General features: G+C 35.3%; 2 protein-coding genes across 2 annotated transcripts in view; one reads left to right on the top strand and one right to left on the bottom strand.

Annotated features, from left to right (window-relative positions):
• LOC149794078 (uncharacterized) overlaps positions 1 to 12,116 on the bottom strand; it is a 177,209-nt gene that overhangs the window by 115,125 nt on the left and 49,968 nt on the right. The gene's annotated exons all lie outside the window — the stretch shown is intronic.
• The window catches only part of LOC149794080 (ras-related protein Rab-27A-like), a 46,874-nt gene that overhangs the window by 16,071 nt on the left and 18,687 nt on the right, over positions 1 to 12,116 (top strand). Inside the window, exon 4 of the mRNA XM_089968028.1 lies at positions 4,734 to 4,822. Coding sequence (XP_089824154.1) covers positions 4,734 to 4,822 — 89 coding nt within the window. The remainder of the gene's footprint in view (positions 1 to 4,733; positions 4,823 to 12,116) is intronic.

Raw genomic sequence — 12,116 nt, 5'->3', positions numbered from 1 at the left:
TTCCACGATACACCTCTCCCTCGATAACTTGTGCACAACAGGGTCCACACGCATAGACAGCATCTATAAGCGAGGTGTGAGTTACCGAGGGACCTCCAAAAATTGAAAAAAATTGCTTTGACATTGAGAAAACCGTGTTGGGGAAAGTGGCATTAGGGAACTGCACTGTTTAATGACTGAATCCTCATTATACAATCACGTTGAGAATAATTTTTAATAATGCGCTTTTTCTAATGAAGCTGTTCCTTATTCTGCTTAAATAACATTTATTTTCAAAATATCCAACACATGAAAGATCGTTCCAACTCGTTTGAACAACCATCACACGTACACGAAAAATCTGTGTAGTACATCACTGCTTTTTGTTTTCTTGATGAGTCTGGTTCCCATATTGGTGTTTATTAGTATCCTGCCAAATTGGGAGTCCACAAGCAGGTTACTAGACTAACTGTTGATACACCACCAAACAAGATTCCTTTTTACAAAAACATGCAACATTTATTTTGTGACACGTCTGCGTACAAACTTACATCTGTTATTGTTCAATTAGTACAGTATTGATGTCGTGATTTCATTGGAAGTAATAATGAAATTTCTTATCATCCCTGAGGATATCTCTAAGTGCCAGTTCAAGAATTCTCTGAAACTCGCTTGCCCACAATGGTCCGTATCTGTGAAATCAAGGTCTTTATTTTATGAAGTATTCATTTCGCTTGGCTGCCTTGTTGTCTTTGAACACAGTTATGAAATAGTCGGTTAATTTAAGGTAGTTTATGTTAATACACAATAACGTTTATAACAGTGTTCGATTGATCAAATGAAGTGAGTTCACCCAACATACGACCGAAGCCTCTAGATTTTAAGTTAGTAGGATTTTCGTGCCTTTTAACTTTTCTTTTATTCCACCTCCTTTTTTTATACTTCATAAGACATAATTAACGTGATAATATAAAGGAGGCCAGCTTTTAATTCAGTGCAATAATACAACAGTCGGTTATCAAAACACGGTCGGCACTTAATTAGGTTCTCAGAGAAAGTTCACAGACATAGCTGTTGCGGTAGATTGACGCATTTTATGTTTAATTACAAGAGGACACATTGCATTTATGATGATTACACTTAAAAGGAACTAAAAGATAAAACTAGAACATATATTTCAATTGATTAAATAATTATTTAAATTGTAGTTATTTATTAAAGTACTGCCTCCACTCGGCGTAAGTGACATTTTCATTGATCAAAATTTCCTTACATAATGTTAATTGTGGTGTACTAGGAATGTCGTTTGGAAAGAAAATGTAAAAAATTGTATGACCTATTTTTAAATTTGATATTTCATAGTGTTGATTAAAATTGACAATAAAACGAGCGATACGTCATAGTTTCCATTACCAGTTGTGATCTTGATTTTCTTCAAGTTCAACAAATAGGGATTGATTTTTGGGGTATTTAAGGGTTTAAAAATGGGATCCACACCTGACCTCACTTTATAAGCAGGTTCGTGAGTTATCAGGGCATGAGTTATCGAGGGAGTGGTATATTTATATTAAATGGGTGGTAGATAAGGATATGTTTAAAAGATTTCCTAATCTATTACCAGCAGTTGATTAAATTTAAATGATTAAATAATTAATTCATTAATAATTAATAATTAGTATTTTTCTTGCATAGAAGGAAATATATTTTCTTTCTTGTTCATAATTTGCATTTCTTCACGTGTAGTCTATACCTAGTAAATAATGCATCATTGTATAAATGAATCGTGTTTATTTGTCAACAGTATGACATGGCATAAAACATGTTTTATGGTGTTGTTTCTCCATCTGTTTCTACATTAATAATTTAGTTCCCATGCAGTGGTTTGTGAGCAGATTTACATGTGTATGGCTTGGCCAAATTTTGCAGATGGGTTACAATACAAAAGGCAAACAACCCATTTCAATGGGGGGGGGGGGGGGCATTGTGTCAACAGAGCTCCAGATTTCATCATATTAAGTATTTTACTCACTCACTGAAAGGGAAAAATGGTGGCTAGTATGCCGAACTCAAAACCAGAAGTGTGGTTTCAAATCCTACTATTGGAACAGCCTTGGTCATCTACCGTGGTGTATCCTTGGGCAAAGCACTTTACTCAGATTGCCTCGCCACTAAATAACTTACGTGTTTTTCTCAACTTTACAGCACCAAACCAAACCCTCATTCAGAATTGAGTGTGTAAATGATATTGGATAGTGCTTAAATGGGGTTAGGAAGGAATTTTGGGGAAGGTAAAGACATAATATATTCAGAAAGTTTAGAAGACCCCCTAAATCTTTTTTGAATATCCCTTGGTCATTGTAAAGCATTTTTGTATTCCAGGAGTTAAATTTGTGTATCACTTACATATAAAAATACCTTTCTTATGACCCAATTTTAAATTTATTTGGTATATATCACTTGAAAAGTTTAGAAATATACATTTTATGTTCCACAAACATAGACTTTTGGGGTTTCTAATATATAGGCACTCTCTGTATATCTAAGTAAGCATTTACACGATTCAGATTGTAGTTCAACTGTTAAGTTTCTATCATTGACGGAAAATGTATTATTCAAATTTTATTAGTTGTTTTGTACTAAATCTTGCCATTTAAATGATTGAAGTAGTCAGTTATTTGACTGGTTTTGGAATTTTAAATTAACCATCAAGTTTAGGTAGTAAACTGAGCCATTAGCACATCAACCAGTCTGTTACTTCCGCTGGTTTACTTGCAGACCACTTTATTCCTGAATCGCTAATACATTTATGGTTATACAGCCTAGATTATGATAGAATTATGTTGACTTAAACAGTAAATAGCCTTTTACCTTTATTGTACTTAATTTTTATTATTAAATTATTATTAATTAACTTTAATTTTTATTTGTACTTAATTTTTATGAATATTTACATGAATATGTGACTTCCCTAGAATTCTGAGTAGAAAGTTGGGATTACCATAACCAACCAAGGAATTTTCATTTTCATGCAAAAACTTCACACTTCGATTGCTCTGTGGAATAAAAATCAATCTATTGAATTAGGGATCAAAAGGTCACTGTGTAAGACTGAAGCAAATTGTATTTCATGTATTAACAAAAGTTCCGGGGCCCCGAGTTGCCGAGTGGTCTAAATGCTGTCCAATACGGATCACTGCCATCTCACCTCTGGTTCTTTCCGGGGTTTTCCAGAGTTCTTCCTCCACCATTAATACTGGCTGCCATGTATAGCCTATCGTGTGCTGAAAAATGGTGTTAAACCCTACAACAACAACAACAACAAGAGTTCCAACACCTTGACCAGAGTTGTTTGTCATTGTGTCCTTTAGAAAACAAAGCATCCTGTTAGTTTGGAAATCAAAAGATTCAAGATTGAGGTTACTGTGATCGGCCTTAACAGAATTTTTTCCTTAGGATAACGTTAATTCTCATTAAAATTCATGTATGTTTATTTTGACTTTGCAGATGGACTGTCTGTTAAAATATAAAAAAAGCATATTGTTGGGGTCTATAGATGAAATGTCATGGTTATCTTTATTTGAGAAAAAATTGTTTTGTTGCTTTGTAGCTTTAGTTCTACTGAACATTCCTTCACCAAAAGTTAAATATCTTGTTCATGATGAGTCTAAGAAGCTATTTTAAATTGATGTTCTTGTTTTGGGTTTGGTGCCATTTCCAGCACATGATAGGCTGCAAATGGCCATCAGTATATTTGATGGAGGATAGCTTTCTCTCATACATACATTGGCCAAGCCTGAGACTCCATCCCACACAGACAGAGGTGAGATGGCAGTGATTGGTAAAGGCAGACACTTTTCACCACTTGTACACCATGACCCCTTTCTAATTAATTCATCATTTAAAAATCAAAGGTTAAGGTCACTAATATGACAAAGATTTGCATGGTAACTTGATTTGGCTTTGTATGCTTTTGTCAGATTTCACAAGTTTGTGCCCTTTGTTGAGTCAAAGATTTCAGAAAGTTTACCATGACCTTAAGCAGTAGAGGCCATGGCATAAATATCAGGGTCATACTTTCTTTGTGCTTAAATAGAATGTTCAATTATCAATCAGTTATCATTAAAGTATTCTTAATTATTAATTTCAATACAAGTATAATGACTTTTTTATGTAGATTTTCAGCATGATTTTGAAATAATAAGTCCATTTTCATTCGCTAGTTGCTAAGATATGTTGTAAATTGAATTTTACAATATAGTTAGTCCCATCAATTTTTTAGGTAAGGTCATTGTAGATAAGGTAAGTTCAGTAGTGTTTGAAAAATGCAACATGATCTTTCCAAACAATTTAAAAATGTGGAAATCAGCACATGTGTAGATTAGTTCAGCACATATTTTTTTTTAGAGTTTAAGACACATCTGAAAAAGAGACTGCTTTTCTTGACAGTTCAGCAATATCTTGGACATATGGCAAAGTTAAGAAAAATTTAGAAAAAGTTGCTTTTTAAAAGAAAAAAAGTTGATGTAAAGATGTACAATTTCAGCAGTGTTCAAGGAATTATTTTAATTCAGAAAATAGCATTTAGGAAGATTTTTTATTTCATTCATTAAATTAATTTGTATCCCGTTCATCCCACAAGATAAATAAAATTCCTGAACTCTTTGACAACTGCATCCTGTTATGATGTTGGCTTGTAGTTGTTTCATATCGTGATAAAAAATTTATGGGGCTTTATGCTTCTGTGTTTGTTGCAGGTTCACCGTTTGGGTGGTATTGATGGTGGGATAGCAGGCAGAAGTCATAGGATACATCTCCAGTTGTGGGACACAGCTGGTCAGGAGAGGTATGTACCAGCTCCTCTTGTCTGACCAATGTATGGAACTGCAGGGGCCATTATGTTTGATCTCTTCATTGCAATTCCCATCCTTTACAGCACTGCAACTCAAAGACCACTCTAGTGGCCTAGTGATTAGAGCATCCGCCTTGGATGCAGGAGGTCGCGTGTTCGAACCCCGGCTTAGTCTTAACAAAGATTTATAAAAATGGTACTAACAGGTCCCTTGCTTGGCACTCAGCGTTAAGAGTTAGGTAGGACTAGTTGGCCTAGAGTTGGGATAATGTGACTGGGTGGGACATCATGTTACATGTCTGTGGCATGATGCCCTAGTGCTAGATATTGCTATAAACTGCCACACTGCAGACATCATAGTGATGTGACTGAAAATGTTTTAAAACTACGTTAAAAATCAAAATCAGACACACACACTACAGCTCAAACATACAGTTAGGTCAATTGCTTGATCTGAAAGACTCTTTTTATCTTCAGCAAAGATGTTTAATTAGCCTTTTTTGAAATTCAGGAAAGATAATTTAACCCTTTACCTGATAGTACCTGTTACAATGTAAACTGCTTAAGGGCTCAAAATTGGGTATGTTTTCACTAACCCACAGGATCACCAATATAAAATGAAAGAGAAGCCAGCTAAGTTTCTAATTCAATATTTATTATTCTTTAACATCAACTCAAAACAATAACTGTATTTCACCAACAACACTCACAACTGAAGTACTCTGCACACTTCATTATTTCTCTGAATATATAGTGCAGAGGATGCAAAACATCACAGCCTCTCTAGGGTCATACTTCAGCCATTTGTCTTTATTTTCCCAGCGTTTCTGGTTCTTTCTTAGTCTTCTGATCATATTGCAAATCACGATCTCTATCATCATCATTTAATTTCTGCTGTTTTGGTTGTGGTCGCACACCTTGCAAATACCTCCATATGTTTACAATTGTCACAATATATTGAATTTTTATTAACAATGATATCAGTATTAAAACACATTGTTCGGTATAATTCAGTTTTTCATTTTGGTCAATACTAGCTTGAGATTCATTTCCTTTGTTTGTCATTAGTACACCAGTCTATTTGCAATTCACATTAATTTACCGGGGCCCTGAGTGGCCGAGTGGTCTAAAGCGCTCTCCGTTATGGATCACTGTCATCTCACCTCTGTCTGCTTAGGTTCGAGTCTCGGATTCGGCCAATGTGGATATGTGAGAAAGCTTGCCAGTAGCTTCTCGAGGGTCGGTGGTTCTTTCCGTGGATTTCTCGGGTTCTTCCTCCACCATTAATACTGGCCGCCATGTATAGCCTATCGTGTACTGAAAAATGGTGTTAAACCCTACAACAACAACAACAACAATTTACCTGAGGAGTGGATGACTGGTTTAATACTTGTTGATTTACACCACAAGCATTTATTGTGCTCGCTAAGTGCAGGATGTTGGTTGGTACTTAGTTAAGACAATGGACATATTATCATTTAAAGGGAATGCTGACTCATGACCACTTCCTAACTGTCATGAGAGCGACAAGTGGTAATTCTTGCTACTGAAACAGATTAGTGATGACGGGGTTTTAGTGATTTGTTGGCAGACACATAAAGGAATATTGGATTAGCATAAATTATTGAACTCTGCTGTTGATATATATGTGCCATAAATAGAACACATTACTTAATGATTCTATGTGAATAGGCATGCCTGTAAAATTTAGAGTGTTACAGTACTTGTTAAGTTCAACATTCTTTGTAACCACTTTACCATTTTTGTACAGTACATGTTTGTTATCTATAGATAGGTATAAAAGTATAATCTGATCTTTAAAGCTGTATAATTATTTTTCACAGAAGAAATTGTTATATGCTTTAAAGTCCTGAGAGAATTCTCTCACTATCAAGTCAGTGCAATATAATAGAGGCAGCCAGAAGTGATTATCAGGTAAAGGGAAACTACTCCAGGCCAAAAAGTTTGGACAGATTTTTGGAGGGTAAGCAGTTACGGGTCCAAACTTGGACCCCTCATTAGTTCTGGTGGTCAAAGACTAAAGGAGTTTATGTAATGACTCATCCAATGCCATTTATCCATATATATGTACCATCTTGAATCATTGCTCCTTCTCATTCAATTGAAATCCAGGACACTTGGTAATCACTTGAATTCTGAGGCTTAGTAGGTACAGGGTAAAACTGTATCAATGTGACATCCAGTTAAAAAAGCCCACAATAACAGCCTCTCTTCTTTTTTTAATTCAGGATCATATTACCATGCATTTCAATACAATATTTCTTACTTCCTGTATTTAATCTTAAATGAAAATGGCACAGTTTTGATGTGAAATAATAATGTTGTGTGAAAATCCTGTCACTACTAATTCTCCTGACATTGCAATGACATTTGATTTTTACTTAGTCTCCTGACATTGTGGTGACTTCGATTTTTGCCAAACTGCTCCTGATATTTGATTTTTACCAAACTGTTACTGACATTGTAATGACATTTGATTTTCACTTAGACTCCTGACATTGTACTGACTTCGATTTTTGCCACACTGCTCCTGACATTGTCATGATATTTGATTTTTTCCAAACTATTACTGACATTGTAATGACATTTGTTTTTTTACCAAACTACAACTGACATTGTACTGACATTTGATTTTTACCAAAACACTACTCAGTTTTTTTGTCTTATTCTCCTGACATTGTACTGACATTTGATTTTTACTTAGTCTCCTGACATTTGATTTTTACTTAGTCTCCTAACATTGTGCCGACTTCAATTTTTGCCACACTGCTCCTGACAATGTAATGACATTTGATTTTAACCAAACTATTACTGACATTGTAATGACATTTAATTTTTTACCAAACTACAACTGACGTTGTACTGACATTTGATTTTTACCAAAAAACTACTGACATTTTTTGTCTTATTCTCCTGACATTGTACTGACATTTGATTTTTCTTAGTCTCCTGACATTGTGCTGACTTCGATTTTTGCCACACTGCTCCTGACATTGTCATGACATTTGATTTTTACCAAACTGTTACTGACATTGTAATGAAATTTGATTTTTTACCAAACTACAACTGACATTGTACTGACATTTGATTTTTACCAAAAAACTACTGACATTTTTTGTCTTATTCTCCTGACCTTGTACTGACATTTGAATTTTAGCAAACAACTTTTTGAAATGTTGCCACTACTAAATGAAAACTGTTGTTCTGACAGCCAACATAGCTGCCATGGTTGTCATCTTGACTTTTTCCTTTTAACTCATTAATCCCTGGCACCACCTTTTGTACATCAGGAAGTAGTACCATACTTCCAAACTCTGTAATGTCAAGGTCATTTAAGATCATCAAAGTGGGTGGTATTACATAAAAGTAGAAAGATGTAGCTCTTCCATGATCTGGACTTTCTACTCTCATAACAAAATACTGTAGGAAAAACATACTTTTTGAGACAATTTTTTTTACACCAAAATTCACCCGTTGTCGTAATCAGATTTTGTGTCATGATTTTTTACTTTTTGGCCTCAGCAAAGGCTTGTTATTGCTACTATTATACCCAAGAAGGATTGTTATGAAACTCAATAGTCACACATTCAGTGATAGTATCAAGGTTGATTGTTATAAAATTCAGTACACATATTCAAGGAAAGTTTGGTTGGTCCTAATTGTAAAACAGTGGTGCCTCTCAATACATTTAATATCTAGAATTTTTTTATTTCCTCTCCTCCTAAACCACTAGGTGGATTGCCTTGAAATTTGACATATTCATTCTGTTGTCTTGTGTGTCATATATGAAGATGGTGCCCCTTGGACATTCATTTATATTGCTAGATTGGAATTCTTGTAATTCAGAATTTAAGGGCAAGGTTGCTTGTGATATGAAGAGGTCACAGTGATAATTATTTTACAAATCAAAACAGAGTCATGAAATTTATGCCAGTAATAAAAAAAACTAGAATTATAATAAAAGAAAACGTAAGAGAACTATGTACCATGAATAAATTTGGCAAGGTAGTAAGCTATAAACCTTGTACTTTGATTTAAAAACAGGAACTTGGCACCCAAGGAGTTTTTTTTCTAATATGGAATGTACTCAGCAATGAGACCTCCCCCTCCAATGGCTGTAGTGGAAGAAAATGTATTCCATTTTTGGTCCAAAATTCTCATTAATCAGACTTTTCTCAAGAAAAATGTGTGCCAGAAATTTACAAAATACACATGGGAACCTAACAACACTATTACAATATCAGCAGATATATTCCACAAATAATGGAGATAAACATGTTGTTATGTTTTGGGATAAATATCATTTTTTAGAGCATGATATGTGTTTCAAGACTATACATGGTGACCAGTATGGTGGAGGATGAACCCGGTGTAGTAGTCAAATGTATCCCCCTCTAAAACTTTTCCCCAGGAAAGAATTAGCTGGATGATTTATTCCCATGGGACAGCTTCAGCTAGCCAATTCTTTCTGGGTCGGGTTGGGGGGGTGGGTGGATTTCACCTGGAGGGGAAAAGATCTGGATAGGTGATTCTTTCCCTATTCCAAAACAACTGACTAACCAATTATTTCCCGCTCCAGCTGAAAGTTTCCCCATGGGGAAATTATTGGCTAGGTGATTCTTCCCTCCCCCTTCCAGATTAAACCATTTATACATTTAAACAATTAAATAACAGATTTATAAAAACAGATACTAACATACATTTTTTGAATTTTATAAGAACAAATTCCCCCTGAAATGAATATTTTTCCCTGAAGAAGCTTTTAGCAGGGGGGAAAGAATTGACTTTTACACCAAGAAAACCCCCAGTAAGAAGCTTCTGGCAACCTTTCTCATATACCAACATTGGCCAAGCCTGAGACTCAGACTCACATAGACAAAGGTTAGATGACATTGATGAATAAAGATGATTGCTTTAGACCACTTGGCCACCCAGGGCCACATAGATAAATATAAACTATACAGTTTTTGTACAGGGATGGAGATTATGTAAGTGAGAAAAAGAGAGATAATTTGAAGAGCCAATAACAACAAAATGTTAGGAGCCGATACCTCAGTGAAATATAAGCTCCATTTTTCATGGATTTAATCCATTTTAAATCATAATTTTTCAAACAGTACATTTTCCTGTTTTATAATTTGAGGGTATTCAAGATCAGTATACTGAATATGTCATTCTTGTTGTTTTATCTTGCTCATAAATTTTAATTGCTTTGCGCACAGTAAAATAAAATTCAAAGACAAGTCTTCTTTTCTCACATCTAATGTTCCAGATATTATTTCGTCACAGACTGCTCGGGTGGCCTAAGTGGCTAGAGCATCTATCTCAGATGCAGATTTCATGGGTTTGAACCTTGGCCAAGTCACACCAGAGACTTGTAACAATGTTACTAGCAGCTGCCATGCTTGGCGCTCATGTTAAAAAATTGGTGTTAGGACTGATTGGCCTGGTATCAGGATATTCTTATTAGGTGGGACATGATGCCACATGGCTGTGGCATATTACCCCAGTGATAGACATCAATATAGGCTGCCACATTGCAGACATAATAGCGATATACCAAATTCATTTGTCACGCTAGCTCTTCTGCTGCAGAATCTTGTTGATTCCACATGTTTATAGAAAACAATGCTGGACTGTATTGGTTCTGCCATGTAAATGTCAATGCTGTGCTTGAAATATCTCAATAGTTCATTGATGTGTTCAACAGCAGGCATGTTATTTGCCAAAATATCAAAAGCCTCAGCCACATCATCAACTGCAACATGGGCGAGCACTGCTAGACACCTAACTGAATGATAAATCATTGGTTTCATACTTGACTTTTATTCCAATTTTGTTAACTTTGTGGAGAACACTTTGTGATATCTGGAAGTAGCATCTTGCTACTCTAGTACTCAATAATGCATCTCTGACAGTAGACATTGCACTTATTTCAAAATCAGTCAGGACAGCATTCTGTGTAGAATCTTTAAACTTGTCACCTCTTCCAGTACACAGCTTTATGTTTCGTGAGTTTTCTTCTGTTACAAGCAGTACACAACAGCGGTGTTGACACTGGTAACAAAATGAAAGTGAAGACTGTAAAGTTGGTAGAAGAGGCCAGGTACAACCTTGGCCAACCACATCTGAGCTCTAGCCAAACCATCCAACAGTTCTCAAGATCCTAGAAGTAGAATTTGATCACCATTATTTCCTGTGTCATGAAGTACAAGGTCCACAAACCTGTTGAACAGTTTTGATAATGTTGGATGTTGCAGTAATATTGACTGAAACAGTTGCAGTTTTGTCCAGATTTAAGTAGTTGGCATTTACAAATATTGCTTTTGTAATCCATTAACTAAGGGCATATTTTTTAAAACAGTGAAGTATCACTTATTAAGTAAAAAAATTCTTAATACACCTCTGTCCATGTTGGTTTAAGTCTTGGTTTAACCAATTTGGGTATGTGTGAAAGCTTTCCAGTAGCTTCCCATATGTTGGTGTTTCTGCCAGAGGTCTTTCTGAGTTCTTCCTCTATCAGATATACTGGCCGCCATGTAAAGCCTCTCATATGCTGAAAAATGGTGCTAAATGACCAAAACCAAAAAGTTTTGCAAGGGTGACCAAGTACCAAATGGGGTTAAGAAAAGAGGGCATTGTGTCTATTATTCAAATAATAGGGTAGTACCTTTTTTGCTCTCAATATTTCCTGCTCATTTTTTAACATTACAGTGAACAACATTCAGTCCATATTGTCCAGGATTCCACATTTAGGTTGACTTCATCCACATATTTGTGTGAGAAAGCTTGCCAGTAGCTTCTCGTGGGTCGGTGGTTCTTTCCGGGGTTTTCCCGGGTTCTTCCTCCACCATTAATACTGGCCGCCATGTATAGCCTATCATGTGCTGAAAAATGGCGTTAAACCCTACAACAACAACAACATCCACATATTTGCTATATGAATTGCTCAGGGCATGAAAATTATACAGATTATGTATGTATGACAATCCAAATAAAGTGAATAATCTCCATTTAAAGGTATGTGTATTCAGATTCTACAAAATGATGAACATTATTGAACCAACGTGTATTGAATGTCTTCATGTATATCACCTGTAATACTGTACATGTAGTATAAATAGTTCATTTATATCGATCCCATTTATTAAAAAATTTCTGTGATAAATTGTATCAAATCAAAATATTTGGTCCAAAAATGCCAGTTTTGATACTGCTTGAGTGTAAAAATTTCCTTCTATCCTTGATTTTATGTCTAATAGAGTTG

This window comes from Sinohyriopsis cumingii, chromosome 8 (genome assembly GCF_028554795.1).
Source record: "Sinohyriopsis cumingii isolate HCF-2022 chromosome 8, ASM2855479v2, whole genome shotgun sequence".
Taxonomy (NCBI): domain Eukaryota; kingdom Metazoa; phylum Mollusca; class Bivalvia; order Unionida; family Unionidae; genus Sinohyriopsis; species Sinohyriopsis cumingii.
The sequence above is the reverse complement of the archived record's forward strand: the minus strand, read 5'-3'. Positions and strand labels throughout refer to the sequence as shown.